Raw genomic sequence first — 16045 nt, 5'->3', positions numbered from 1 at the left:
TCTGGAGCGCAGGCTCAGTAGCCGTGGCACACGGGCTTAGTTGCTCTGTGGCATATGGGATCTTCCCAGACCAGGGCTCGAACCCGTGTTCCCTCCATTGGCAGTCAGATTCTTAACCACTGCGCCACAGGGAAGCCTGACCCGGGTTATTCTGAAGTGATGATATTATGACAGTTTATTCTTTTCGCTCATTTGTATTTTCTAAATGAACAGATATTGGTTTTTTAGATTAATTAAAAAAACAAAAGCAGCAACAGTGGCAACAATAACAGTAAATCCATTTGTTTAAAAGCATTTTGAAAATTCACGTAAAAATAATCAGCTTAAATAACCTTTATTTCTACTTTTTTTAAATTTTGAAATTCCAGTGGTTTTTTTTTTTATTGGACTCTAATTGCTTTACAATGTTGTGTTAGTTTCTGCTGTACAATGAAGTGAATCAGCTATATGTATATGTATATCCCCTCCCTATCGGGCCTCCCTCTCACCACCCTCCCATCCCACCCATCTAGGTCGTCACAGAGCACCGAGCTGAGCTTCCTGCGCTATGCGGCTGCTTCCCACTAGCTATCTGTTTTACGCATGGTAGTGTACATATGTCAATCCTCATCTCCCAATTCGCCCCACCCCCCCAACCACCCCCAACCCTGTGTCCACAGGTCCGTTCTCTACACCTATGTCTCTATTCCTGCCCTGCAAATAGGTTCATCTGCACCATTTTTTTAGATTCCACATATATGTGTTAATATACAATATTTGTTTTTCTCTTACTTTACTCTGTATGATAGTCTCTAGGTCCATCCACATCTCTACAAGTGACCCAATTTCGTTTCTCTTTATGGCTGAGTAATATTCCATTGTATATATGTACCACATCTGCTTTATCCATTCATCTGTCGTTGGACATTTAGGCTGTTTCCACTTCCTGGCTATTGTAAATAGTGTTGCAATGAACACTGGGGTACATGTCCTTTTGAATTATGGTTTTCTCAGGGTATATGCCCAGTAGTGGGATTGCTGGGTCGTATGGTAGTTCTATTTTTAGTTTTTTAAGGAACCTCCATACTGTTCTCCATAGTGGCTGTATCAATTTACATTCCCACCAACAGTGCAAGAGGGTTCCCTTTTCTCTACACCCTCTCCAGCAGTTATTGCTTGTAGATTTTTTGATGATGGCCATTCTGACTGGTGTGAGGTGATACCTCATTGTAGTTTTGATTTTCATTTCTCTAATAATTAGTGATATTTTTTCATGTGCCTCTTGGCCATCTGTATGCTTTCTTTGGTGAAATGTCTGTTTAGATCTTCCACCCATTTTTTAATTGGGTTGTTTGTTTTTTTGATATTGAGCTCCATTAGTTGTTTGTATATTTTGGAGATTAATCTTTTGTCAGTTGCTTTGTTTGCAGATATTTTCTCCCATTCTGAGGGTTGTCTTTTCGTCTTGTTTATGGTTTCCTTTGCTGTGCAAAAGCTTTTAAGTTTCATTAGGTCTTATTTGCTCATCTTTGTTTTTATTTTCATTACCCTAGGAGGCGGGTCAAAAAAGATCTTGCTGTGGTTTATGTCAAGGCGTGTTTTTCCTGTTTTCATCTAAGAGTTTTATAGTGTCCTATATATATTTAGGTCTTTCATGTATTTTGAGTTTATTTTTGTGTATGGTGTTAGGAAGTGTTCTAATTTCGTTCTTTTACATGTAGCTGTCCAGTTTTCCCAGCACCACTTATTAAAGAGGCCATCTTTTCTCCATTGTATGTCCTTGCCTCCTTTGTTATAAATTAGGTGACCGTGTGTGTGGGTTTACCTCTGGGCTTTCTATCCTGTACCATTGATCTATACTTCTGTTTTTGTGCCAGTACAATACTGTCTTGATGACTGTAGAACAATGGCCTAAGAGAATCAAGATCAAACACTGGTTCAATAAACCTCTCACAGGAATAACACTAATCGTATTTTGAATTCCAGTAGCAGCTTTATTCTACAGATTGAATGGCTTTTTGCTATGTAGCGTCTCTCTTCTGGTCCTGCGCTATGAAGGGAGGCTGCCTCCACCGAGGTGGGCTCTGGAGAGGAGCAGAAACATCTGTGTCTCGATGTGTCACGAGAGGCTGGATCTCAGCTCATCAGCGGGAGACAAAGATGTGTTTAGAAGAGTCCTGCATCTGTTCTATTCCCAAAACTTGGCATGCAAGGTGTCACTGAAAAGTATATAGGGCCTGGTGTTTTTTCTACTATTTTTCACACCATCATGGACCACAGGATCTAGAAGCACATCCTGTTCTTAGGCTCTATTAAAGCTTGGGCTCACTTTAAAATAGTCTTCTTAAAAACCATGAAACTGTCTTTGTTTTCATTTCTAATTTCTCAACATTATCTAGTCCCTGTATTAGGTGACACAGGCTAAGTGCTATTAACAAACAGAGCCCCCAAATGTATAATGGCCTAAATACAATGGATGTTTACTTCTCCTTCAGGAAAACAGTCCAGGTGGTTCCAGGCAGGGGTATGGGGCGGGTTGGGGCCGGGAGGTCATTCAGGGTCCCAGGATGGTTAGACTGTGCCTTCCTCAAATACGGATTCCGAGACCTCACTGGGCATTGATCTCCAGCTGGGGGAAGGAGTAAAGAGCTGCCAGGTTTCCTACGGGCCCACCCTGGGAGCTGGGCACGTCACTGCTGCTCACATCCCATTGGTTGGAACTCAGTCATGTGGTCATGCACCTGATCTCAAGGGAGACTGAGAAATGTAGTCAAGCTTTGTGCCAGAAAGAAGAAGAAATGAGTTTGATGAACACTTCCCTAGTCTTTACCACATTCTCCTACATGCTAAGTCTTTCTGGGGAAATAAAAACACCTAAATTCAGATTTTCTACCTGTGAATTAGTAAAAGTGTGAAGCATATGAAAGCCTAAATTTGTAATCTACATAATGCATAAGAGCACTTCTGTTCTTAGAGATATTGATTCCTTGGGACAAATAAGAGCAAGAAATATCATTTATTAGTGAAAATACAACAAAAACTTCGGGATTTTTTTGTTTTTTTGCGGTACGTGGGCCTCTCACTGCTGTGGCCTCTTGCGTTGCGGAGCACAGGCTCCGGATGCGCAGGCCCAGAGGCCATGGCTCACGGGCCCAGCTGCTCCGCGGCGCCTGGGATCCTCCCGGACCGGGGCACGAACCCGTGTCCCCTGCATTGGCAGGAGGACTCTCAACCACTGCGCCACCAGGGAAGCCCTGGGAATTTATGATTGAAATATACGATAAGACAATTTTCATCCCACTTTATCTCATCATGAATAAAGGGAACTAATGATGACAATACTTAACATGTCAATATTTTACTCCATTACCTCCTGTCTCCAAAGTCACCAAAAGTAACAAGGACATAGTTAGCAAAGCAAGTTATAAAGAAATGAAGAGAAGCAATGGGGGCTGTCTGTGTTGAGTCAATATAAAGGTAGTTTGTTAGCTTCTCAGATTCTTCTGATCTGTTGAAGCTAGGAAAGAACTGGGTATATGTAGAAGCAATAGACAGGGGAAAAAAAAAACACCTTGATTTAAAATAATCTTCTATCTTCCTTTCTTTCCTCTTGCATAGGTTCTATCTTCAATATTCACAGAGATGGGGATATTTCTTCAGAACAACAAAGTACATGGAGATGCCAACACAGGTCTCAGCCAGCAAACAGGAACCCACTGGAAGCTTCCAAGAGGGGAAGTTACACAGGAGCTTCTTGTCCATTAATCTAGGCAATGCCTGCTTACTGGAGAGCTCTCATCTTGGTAAATAAAGGAAACGAAAGTGAGGAGGAGTCCTATTCATTACATCTAGTCCAGGGCCAAGCATAGCCCATACGTTTAGAAAGCTCCACAGTGATTCCAATGAGCCCCATGATGGAGCACCACTGCTCTCATAAAATAACTTCCCATTCTAAGTGAGGTATAGGGTGATTCAGCTCTAATATGAAGCTGAGACTGGCTAGTGATATTTAGGGCATGATGAAAATCTAGCTCATCAAAGCGTCTCTCTGTGAAATGTAATATGATTGCAACGAATATTTTTTCAATGATGCATTTGATTAAATTGGCTATAGAGGACCAAACAAATTGCTCTTTGGAGTCAGGAACAGATGAAAACTGACATGTAGGCAAGTCACTCTAAAACACATGAAATTTGGCAGAAAAGAAAAACAAACAACTGAACAATATCACCTAGACACAGATCTTCTAACTGCTTGGAACAAAAGTATGTATCTATTTTGCTCTTCTCTCTGGACTGTGGGCATTATGTGTAAGCCATGCTTCCCTGGTGAGAGTCAGGTACACTCCTTTTCTTCTGTTCACCCTTTTTTATTGAAACTGACAAGCAACAATGAATTGTGTAACCATAATGGAATTCACATATTAGTCAGAACATATTATTTTAAATTGGGCGTACTTCAAATATGTAAACACCTTTAAATCCAAGACAGTACTTAACTTGCAAACATAGCTTAAAACTGCAAGTTACATTTCCTGTTTTAACAGCTGAGTTTAAATACTTTCAGTAAATATTGCCTTTTTATATTTTCCTTTCTTAATTGCACTCTTCTCTCAGATATTTTATTACTGAGTAATAAAATACTGAGTTTGTCAGTTGAACTATGTTTCTGACAAACAAAATAAAAGCTCGTTTCATTCAGGTTTGGTCAACCTCCTAAGTTCTTTCAGTTGTAAATTTCATTACCCTACTTCTAAACTATTTCCTATGTATTTTGCACTGTGATTACAAAGTTATGCTCTGATAAATTTTTCTAAATGTTCCAACCAAAGTTTATTAAGTAAGAGGTGTGTATCTATTTAGAGACATATGTCAAGAGTATAACTGAACACACAGTTTGTTCTTTTTCAATGAATTTTGCTTTGATTCAACACGACGGCACATCACAAAACCTATACATATCTGCAAGAGCTTACAAATGAAATAACTCATATTTGGATAGATTTAGAGTAAGAGGGGTCTCGTATTTACCTGCCCTCCAGACTCGAACAAGTATGCCATAGAAAGTGATACAGATGCTCTGAGGAGAAACCCTGTGCCATCTATCTGCAGAGATCAGCCTCCTGTTCACTGAAGTAAAGGCAAATGACTGAGGTATAAAGTTTGGTCCTGCTTACACACCACTGAGCGTAGTGATATTCCTGGTCAAAGTTACAGGAAAATTGAACGCCTTTTTAAATCCCAACTGATCTGTGTTTTGTTTCTTCCCCACCGGTGGGCCTCCATTTCCAAGTATAGCCTTCCATTCATCACTGGAAAGCAGTGGTAAAAAGATGTAAAAGGGGCTTCCCTGGTGGCGCAGTGGTTGGGGGTCCGCCTGCCGATGCAGGGGGCACGGGTTCGTGCCCCGGTCCGGGAGGATGCCGCGTGCCGTGGAGCGGCTGGGCCCGTGAGCCATGGCCGCTGGGCCTGCGCGTCCGGAGCCTGTGCTCCGCAACGGGAGAGGCCACAACAGTGAGAGGCCCGCGTACCGCAAAAAAAAAAAAAAAAAAAAAAAAGATGTAAAAGATCATAATAACAACACAAGGGAATTCAACTGAGAGAAATTACTGGAGATTCTAAAGAAAGCAGAACACCGTCTGAAGGCCTAACTTTCCAATACTTCTCACGGACCCAGTAAATTCTGTTGCCTTTTAATTGGATTCTTTTGAGAAAGATAACTCAGTTTAATGTATTCCCTTAAAGGTTGCCTTGATTAGGATTTAAAATAAACTTCTGTTTTTTTTGTAGCACAACATATTTGCACTACTGTACACGGAAACAGTGACATTTTTGGCTTCTCACGGTAAAAAGTCTGAGTTTTCTATATTAATTGAAAGTTTTCAGATGAGTAAGGGTACTATACCATTAGAAATTGCATGTCTAGGTATGTCCCCACTTTTACACAATCCAAGAGGCATAAACTGGACCACACAGAAAACGAGTAACTCAGCATCACCTCCAGTGCACTCCTTGCCTGCTAGGTTCCTGCCCATTGTCTGTTCCCTCCATTCTCCGTTCCCTCCAGTAAGAGAAAATTCAAAAAAGGCACTAAGCTTGAGTGATACAACTCTCACCATAGGTTATTCTGAGAAAAAATGAAGATCTTTATTTTTTTCTCGTTCAATTAAACTATTTCAAAGTCATGTGATTGGTAGATTGCCTATAACTACCAACACCACTCTGCTCAGGCACTTTCTCCTTTGGCAACTTTTCCAGACCTTCCCAGTCCAGGTCAGGTGCCAGCCTCTGGGCTTCTCCCAACCTTTGCAATAATCACGCGATTTTGTAACGATCACTTCTCTCATTTGTCTTCTTCCACTAGACATTTGGCACCTTGGAGGACCGTGGTGTGCACACGTAGAACAGATTCTTAGCTCAACAGAACTAGATAAATGAATAACAAGGTGACATACCAAAGGTTGAAAAAGTGTTCTGGGCTTAATTGAGTTAAGTGGTCAGCTGGATTCGACTCTGTGAGAACATGTTAGGGATAACTGAGATTGCAAGGTTTCTGATGTGGGGCAGCAGAGTTACTCTGATTCCTTCCATGAATAAAAGAGTCACTTCATTCCTGAGTGCCGGTCTGAAACTGCTGTCCTTTAGCATTTGTGAAGTGAATTTCTGGATGATATCATCCAAATAATAGCCTCTTTTCTTGAATGTCTGACATGGCAAAAAGAGTCCCCTACCTGCACCTCACCCCCCAAAAGAGTCAGGTGTTTATAAAACAAAATATTTGTTACTTGTTTCTCAATTTTTGTAACTGATATGCTTTAACATGTATTCGTCTTTGAGATAGAATGGTGATTATAAAACGTTCTGGGTAGGATGAGAACTCCCTTGCTTCAGTAATGAAATATAAGAGTTTCACCATCACTTTGTATGTTTATATTTTTCTCCAGGAGAATGAGAAATAGATGTATAGGGAAAACCTTCTGCTAACCAACTCCTATTCATAAGTGAAGCTTTCTTAAAATAAGTGCGATTTCATAGTTGTAATCGTGAATGTTTACACAATTATCTCTGTGCTGTGTGGTACACGAGGGTATAAACCTGTCTGCACATTACCAAGTCCTGTGATTCAGAATATAAAATGTCTTTCTCAGTTTTTCCCTTCTTTGCATTTCCACGGCCTCTGCCCAAGTTCTGATTCATACAACTTTTCAAAATATAGATTTTTGGCTTTAAAAAGGTGCTCACACATTGTAAACATAAAGGGAACACACATACACGTATCCCCTGCTTTCCAAAAGTTCAATTTATGCCACTTCGTTTTTCTGAAAGACCTACATTTAAGACAGGCATTTTTCCTAAAAGTGAAAATCCTCTTCGGATTTCTTTTGGTTAATATAGGTCTTTCAGAAAAGCAAATTGTTGTCAATTGAACTTTCTGAAAATCGGGGATACTCTTCACTGTCCTCCATTTCGATTTACGAAAGGCTTCATAGGAGCGCTCTGCTTTTGGATAGCGGGGGAAACCTGTATTTAAAAAGACTTCGTCACACTTTGCCAACCATAATTTACCACCTGAATTGGCTTCACAGCCATATGTTCTTGGCATTCACACAGGGTCTGTGTGTAAAAGGATCCTGGGCTTGGTTTATTGCTCTGCTTTTGCCTTCCCCAAATTCTTAATAATTATTGAACACAGGGTCCTGCACTTCCGTTTTGCCCTGGGCCTGGCAGAATATATGGCCAATCCTGTCACCATCCCACTCCTCCCCTACTCCCCTCCACTTATGTAATCAATCTTTTTCAAAATAATTAATTAATTAATTTTGGCTGTGTTGGGTCTTCATTGCTGCCCTTAGGCTTTCTCTAGTTGTGGTGAGCGAGGGCTACTCTTCATCGCGGTGCACGGGCTTCTCACTGTCGTGGCTTCTCTTGTTGCGGAGCACGGGCTCTAGGCGCACGGGCTCAGCAGTTGTGGCTCATGGGCTCTGGCGTGCAGGCTCAGCAGCTGTGGCGCACAGGATAGTTGCTCCGTGGCATGTGGGATCTTCCCGGACCAGGGATTGAACCCGCGTCCCCTGCATTGGCAGGCGGATTCTTAACCACTGTGCCACCGGGGAAGTCCAACTTATGTAATCATTCTTAAGGGCTTGTTACTTCCAGAAATATTCCGTGTGTGTAAGCGTGTCTGCATTAGGTTTTGCATTGATGAGGTTATTCTATATGTATTCTTGACTTTCGTGGCTTCCTCAGTGTGGCGTGATAGAATTTTTCCATTAAACAGTCTCTGCCCCCCCAGCACCATGCCCATTTCTTCCTGCCGTAAGCAGTCTCCATACTATTGCAGGATGGTTTTTCTAATTCTGGTTGTGCCGCTGCTCTGCTAAAAATGTACAGTGCTTCCCTGCTGGGTATAAAGTAAATTGGCATCCTGGTAAACACAGCAGACTCTGTAGGACCACTGCCAGTATACTGGCAAACTTGAGTTTCTGAGCTTGCGATTCTGAAGGACGCTTCTGGACCCAAAGAATCCCTAAGACAAGCCCTCACTTCCTAGCAGCCAGCTGGTTGGTCTCTGCGGGGATCGCCTGATCTGAACACAGGCCTTTATTTTCAGACTCTGTAACATCATCTCTCTCTAACGCGTAGGAAGAAGAGATCTTCCCTTTTTCTTATCATTACTTTGTAGAGTTGCTAATAATTGAAATGAACAAAGACGGTATTGTGGACTTCGTGTTTGTGTCCTCCGGAAATTCACATGTTGAAACCCTAATTTCCCCCCTCCACACCGGCCCACCATGTGATGGTATTGGGAGGTGGAGCTTTAGAAGGTAATCAGGTCTAGATGAGGTCATGAGGGTGCTGGCCCCATAATGGGATTAGTGTCTTTATAAGAAGAAGAAGACATTAGAGGTCTCTCTGTCTCTGTCTCTCTACCTTATGAGGACACAGCGAAAAGGCAGCCAACAGAAGCCAGGAAGCGGCCTCTCACCAGAACCCAACTGTGCTGGCACCCTGATCTTGGACTTCTCAGCCTCCAGAACTGTTGAGAAATAAATATCTGTTTAAGTCACTCAGGCTATGGTATTTTAAGACTGACAGGGAAGGCATTTAGCTTTCTACAAAGTTGATTAATCTACAGCATGGGATTAGATCACATAGACTTATTCTTCTTTTACAGATGAAGAAAATGAGCCTGAGAAACAATGTGTCCTGTCCAAAGCCATGGACTTTAGTGATGAACTTGAACATCTACTGACTTTCAGGTTAATAGATGGTGACATCTCCGAATCTTCCTGAGGTCAGAACGAGATTCTGAAAGAGTTTGGAGAAGTCTGACTTATGACAAGGACTATTTTCATTGTTTCCAGTCCTACATTTCTAGGATATGGAGGTTGGGTTGTCCAAATTGGTGGTTCAAACTGCCTGAGTAGTGGCCACTTACATACATGTGGGATCACAGGTGAATTACTCAATCTCTCTGAACTTTAACATTCTTAAGTAGAAAACGGATCTAAAAATATCTACCTTACAGACTTGTGAATAGGAATAAATAAAATTTTAACTTATTCATTTACTCAACAAATATTTATTAAGTGACTATTATGTTACAAACGCTGTGCCAAGCAAGATTATGGTAGCGAATCAAACACACTGGCTGCCTGATAGGATTTAAGGTGTGAACAAGTCAGTAGCACGGTTCTTTGCACAGAATCAATGCTCACTTAATAATACAGCAACAGAAGTTTCTGACATTTCTTTTCTTCCCTTCCCTTTTTTGAAACTAACTAATACTGCTGCTTTATCTTTAGATATCCTCTCAGTCACGAACTTTGGGGCATTTATATTAGAATCTCCACGAAGAAGAGGTCCATTCCCCTGCCTTGCTTCTCCCACCTGTCATTCTTCTTTAAACCATTTGCTGGTAGAAAATCTGAACATAGGCCTAATCTGAAAAACGGACATATATTTACTCCACTGAACTTTATGAATCATAGAGCTTCTTAAAACAATCAGGTTTTGAAATCAGTCTTGCCCGTGCTTGAGAGCTTGCAAACCGTTTGTAAGGAAATGTCCATCTAATAAAAGGTACTTTGAAAGTCTGCAGAAGGATTACTTACTTCATGTTAGTCAAGCATCTCAGTCTATGTGCCCAGTTCTCACGTCCGAGAGCTCTGCCGGAATCTACCTAGTCAGAGCACGCCTAGCAAGGAGACACTGCATGTCCAAGAGATCAGCTTAGAAGCCACACTAAAGGAAAAGCAGCCTAGCGAGGTCCATGCGAGACCTGCCCGGGAACGTGAGAGAAGATCAGGAAGGTTAGTGTGTAAAAACCATGCTATGCACGGGGTAAGCTGGAGCAGAAGTCTTACATGCAGGAACATTCTACCGCCTGTGCGAGCCAACAGATGGCTGTTTTAACTGCAGTGCCTTGCGAGAGCTACAGTTGACAAGGCCAGATGCTCTGAATCGCCAACTATCAGTTGACATGGCCAGCTCTTACCCGTGTGGGCTGAGAAAACCCTGGCCCAGCATGGAACTGGGTCAGCAGAGGACATGATTGTTAGAGCCTCAATCTGTCAAGGAGACTTATTTGGAAATAACTGAGCACTGCGAGCAAAAATTGTTCAGGCTCTTCTATGATGACGCATTCATTCAAAAAGCCGAACTGCGTTCAGTTAGCTGTCCTCTGCAGAGTGAGGGAGAAGGAACTGGTCTAGTAAGTACAGTTTTGGTGCTGTGGGTGGTGTAAATGAAAGGTCTCCCCCACTGATGCAGAGCCTACCTTCCTTCCTCCCAGGCACTGCTGGAGCTGAGGCTTAGTTAGGACACCATAGTGACAGTTGTGAGGCTGCCAAGTGATTTCTCTCCAGTCACAGGTCCTGTTGTCTGAACAGCTAAGGCAAGGCACGATCCACTGGCCTGGAAGAGACAGCAAAGCTTCTTTGGTTCAGTTTCTATGGGTGAAATTACAGTTTGCAAGTAAGTCTAGAATTCAGCAATGGCACACCATTACAGAAATCACAGAGCAGACCGCTCTTACATAAACCCAGTGGAGCAGGGCATGGCCTCCTGCCGACCAAACAGAATCTCAAGTAGTAATTTTTTTTTTTTGTGATACGCGGGCCTCTCACCATTGTGGCCTCTCCCGCTAAGGAGCACAGGCTCCGGATGCACAGGCTCAGTGGCCATGGCTCACGGGCCCAGCCGCTCCGCGGCATGTGGGAGCTTCCCAGACCGGGACACGAACCTGTGTCCCCTGCATCGGTAGGGGGGCTCTCAACCACTGCGCCACCAGGGAAGCCCTAAAGTAGTAATGTTTTGAAATAACACAGTTCATGCTGAAGTCAAGTATGAATTCTGTTCCGTAAAAACACATACTTAAAAAAAAATTAAAGTGATTGGGTACTACTCAATTATTATTTATTTTCAAACAGTACATGAGGCACTTAATAGGACCAAAGTATATAGGGAGCCACTGATACTGAGGTGGTTGGCCACACATATGTCCATGCTTAGGTTACCAATCCAATAATAGTTACATTCTCTGATCTCCAGAGATTCAAGATACGATAAGACAATTACTTTAATATTCTGACAATTTATTGTTTTGAAGAATAGTGATTGCTCCTTAATTTGATCGGTGGCCTTTTTGCTGTGAATCTCTTCACCTCCTTCTAGCTCTGTCACCTTAATTTTTTCATCTGTTAGATGAGGTGTGTACTGTTCTCACATGATTGGTATGAGGATTTAATGGGATAATGTATTTAAAGGACCCAGCACAGTTACCACATCATATTCACCTTTGTTAGCAGCTGATTTCAGGCACAAAGTAGGGCACAAGCTCTAGTAAATGTTTATAAGATAAATGAATATTGTCAAAAAGCTGCATTTAAGATCTTTCTTATTTTACTGATAAAGTAACATGCATTCAAAACACTGCAGCTGTTAGTGTGAGTGGACACATTAATAATTTATTAGAAAAATATCATGAAATGACTTTTTTTTTTTTTTTTTTTTTTTGCAGTACGCGGGCCTCTCACTGTTGTGGCCTCTCCCGCTGCGGAGCACAGGCTCCGGACACGCAGGCTCAGCGGCCATGGCTCACGGGCCTAGCCGCTCCGCGGCATGTGGGATCTTCCCGGACCGGGGCACGAACCCGTGTCCCCTGCATCAGCAGGTGGACTCTCAACCACTGCGCCACCAGGGAAGCCCTGAAATGACTTTTGATTTTTGTTTTTTCCTTGTTTATCTTTTCAGGAACGGAGTGTGAACCAGCATGTTAAACATGGAGTAGTTATTTGTGCCCTTTGTGGAGAATACCTTGATGTCTTCAACAATCATCTGTTCCACCCAAAAGGTCTTGCTTATGTTACTGCTTCATGCTTCTCTTCAAAATATCGAGGAGCTATGGGACTTCCCTGGTGGCGCAGTGGTTAAGAATCCACCTGCCAACGCAGGAGACACGGGTTCGAGCCCTGGTCCAGGAAAATCCCACATGCCGCAGAGCAACGAAGCCTGTGTGCCACAACTACTGACCCTGCACTCTAGAGCTCACAGCCACAACTACTGAGCCCACGTGCAACAACTACTGAAGCCTGAGCGCCTTGAACACGTGCTTCGCAAGAAGAGAAGCCACCATAATGAGAAGCCCGCGCACCGCAACGAAGAGTAGCCCCTGCTTGCCACACGCAGCAACGAAGACCCAACACAGCCAAATAAATAAAGAAAGAAAAGAAAAACCTTTGTTTTAAAAAATATATTGAGGAGCTAAATATTCCCCGATAGTTTTTGAGTTAGAAAGGAAAGTTTTTAACAAGTTTATCCACTCTGGATTTGATTTATGGTTCTGCTAACAAAAGCATCTGGTGTGACACTAATTTTAGCAGGAAGAATTTCTACTCTCAGGGGATTAATAGGATTCATTTTAAATTTCATGACTCGGGGATGTCAGAATTGTGTATGTGAGGGTTTGTGTGTGTGGAAATAGTTACAAATAACAAAATATGGAGAGAGATCTAGTTTATAGCTCTTACTGGTTGATCACAGAACAGCCATAAAAAGGAATGAAATTGGGTCATTCATAGAGACATGGATGGACCTAGAGTCTGTCATACCTAGTGAAGTAAGTCAGAAAGAGAAAAACAGATATCGTATATTAACGCATATATGTGGAATCTAGAAAAATGGTACAGATGAACCTATTGGCAGGGCAGGAATAGAGATGCAGACTTCTTAGAGAACGGACCTGTGGACATGGTGGGGGGAAGGGGGGGATGAATTGGGAGATTGGGTTGGACATAAATACACTACCATGTGTAAAATATATAGCTAGTGGGAACCTGCTATATAGCACAGGGAGCTCAGCTTGGTGCTCTGTGGTGACCTAGATGGGTGGGATGGAGGGGGTGTGGGAGGTCCAAGAGGGAGGGGATATATGTATACGTATAGCTGATTCACTTCGTTGTACAGCAGAAACTAACACACCATTGTAAAGCAACTATACCCCAATTAAAAAAAAAAAAAAGCATGGGTATATTAAGAGAGAGAAACTGGGAGAAACAGAAGGAAATAGAAAGGAAAGGAGACAAGAAGAGTATGACTTCCAAGGAAGAGATGAATACACACAGCAGAATTGCTTTAATGGAGGACTGTGCCAACAGGAACAGAGAGCTGAGCTACTGGACAGTCCAAAAGTAACGTGGACTTGTTTATTCCTCTTACCATACAATTGTTTCTTTGCTTTGATTTTTAAACTTAATGTGACTTCCAGAAAACTGCCTTATTCAATGTCTACCCATTAAATATACTATCTCCACAATTTCAGGTCTGGTGAATGACCTTCCATTTCTCTACATACATATCACTCTCCATCTAGGAGGATTTTCATTCAATACAGTGTTGAAGTATGTACCCTGTTAGGTATTAGGCACTCTTGTTGTTAAAATAAGGTAATAACTAAGAAAGAAATAGTTAACATTGTTATAGCACCTCTCAGATGTCAGGGATGTTCTGAGCACTTTAATATATTAACTTATTTAAACTCAGAGACACCCTATTATCACCCCCATTGTGCTAATGACTTAACTGGGACTCAGAAAGGTTAAGTTACTTGTCCAATATATTCCAGCTAGGAGGTGGTAGACCCAGGACCAGAGCTGAAGAGTCAGCTCCAGAGTCCATGCTGTTGATTATAATGTGAAACCTCAAAAATTATAATCAGGTGAGAAGGGTAACATTTATACATGTAAAAAGCTTAATAATAGGTAATTCATAATTAAGAAAAAATATCAGTGTGGTACTCAAAGAGCCTGGGCTTTGGAGACACACACACCTGGGCTCTCCTTCCAGGTAGCTCTGTGGACCTCAACTCAGTATATTAAAGTCACCTGGAAAGGTTTTTAAAATCCTCATGCCCAGGTCGTACCCTAGACTGATTACCTCAGAACCACTGGATATGGAACTCAGGTATCAGTCTTTTTTTTAATGTTTTTCAAGTGATTCCAATATGCAGTCAAGGTTGAGAACCACTGTTTACCTTGGACGAATTACTTAATCTTTTCATGATTACATTTACTTCTCTTTAAGAAAAATGTGTAGCGCATCGGCCACAGTGCCTTTATACTAGAAACTGATGAATATACTTTACCGTCCCCACCCAACTTCACCCTAAGCCATGGCAGATCAGAATAAAGACTCTGACCCCATGGGGGTCAGAGTTGTCTGGCAGGTTCCGTGGAGCAGATAAGATGTGAAGAGGGATTTGTGAATAGATAAGATGCGGAGAGGTGGAATGGATGGTTTTACGTGGAGACAGACCTGACAGGAGTGAGACTGAAGAAGTGACTGCTCTCCACGACAGACCGTATATACTGGAGAGAAAAAGAAGGTCTGCTCGGTGAAAGGTGTTTCCAAGTTTGTAGATGGAGAGAATAGCAGTAATACTTAAAGATACAACACTGAACATCTGGGAGCGGTGCTGAGGTTTGAATGGCAAAATGAAGACCGTTCTCAAAAGTGTTTGTTTCTCCATCCGATTCTCTTTTATAATTCTTCTGCGGTTTTCATTCAGAATATATCTTGCTTTCTAATTCTAATTTTGCCCTGGCATACAGGGTTTGTCACCAGTAATCCACATCTTTCACATCTTTGTTTGGTTCCTAATACTATTCGATTTAGACACGGCCTTTACGTTTATCCTTTGTCGATGAATTCCTCAAGAAAACCTCCTTCTGAAATAGTCTTTTTTTTTCATAGACATTTTGTGGGTTGTGGATACAGTTGGAAGGGGACTGGGATCTCCTCTTTTCCATTCTCTTATTTTATAGTGAGGATAACTGAGGCCCAAGATGTTAAATGACAGAAGTGGGATCATGCCAACAACAGGGTGGACCAAAATCGAGGTCTTAGAGTCTCCAGTGTGCTGATCCTTTTATCACGTTAGGTTAGGTCAGCACATAATCAACAGTTGAAAATGCAATATGGCTCAGCAGTCTCTCTGGTAGCACTTATAGAAGAAAACCACAAACAGGTTGTCGCAATAAATGTATTTTTATAAGCCGGATTTATTCAGTGGGTTCATGTCCTCAGAGACTATGTTTTTTTCATAAGACGGTGGTATGTTGGGGACATAAATGTGTTTCTGAAAATGAGATATTATTTAATAATACTTTGAAGGGCTCAGTTTTCCTCAGATCCTTGAGTATCTAACAGCGTGTGTATCCCCTCCCCAAATACTGTCTCCTCACCCGACTCCCAAACTCATTGACAGCTAGTTTTGCACAAACCAAGATCTTTGGCCATTTGCTGCTAAGGCTGAAGAAACAAGTGACCAGTTGCACGCACAAAGATACAAATATGTATTAGTTTGTGGGCATAAAATCACATGCGCATAAAAAAAGATGCCTGATTGGCTCTCTGAAAACTTAGCTCCAATGGCTCATACTACTATACATTTATAGTCATAACTCTTTGCATTTTTGTATCACTTGATAATGCCTTTTTTATTGTGAGTTAGTAATACTACTTGAAATAGACATCTGTATAACATCTGCAGAACTGGGCTTTCTTG

At 41.9% G+C, this 16045-nt stretch overlaps 1 protein-coding gene across 2 annotated transcripts in view; it reads right to left on the bottom strand.

Annotated features, from left to right (window-relative positions):
* CPED1 (cadherin like and PC-esterase domain containing 1) overlaps nucleotides 1-16045 on the bottom strand; it is a 299694-nt gene that overhangs the window by 28947 nt on the left and 254702 nt on the right. For both annotated transcript variants that reach the window (XM_082845993.1, XM_082845994.1), the window contains one exon: nucleotides 10760-10896. In XM_082845993.1, the coding sequence (XP_082702119.1) occupies nucleotides 10760-10896 (137 nt within the window). The remainder of the gene's footprint in view (nucleotides 1-10759; nucleotides 10897-16045) is intronic.

The sequence above is a fragment of the Leucopleurus acutus genome, assembly GCF_964270905.1.
Source record: "Leucopleurus acutus genome assembly, chromosome: 9".
NCBI lineage: Eukaryota > Metazoa > Chordata > Mammalia > Artiodactyla > Delphinidae > Leucopleurus > Leucopleurus acutus.
This window is presented reverse-complemented; position numbering and strand designations above follow the sequence as displayed.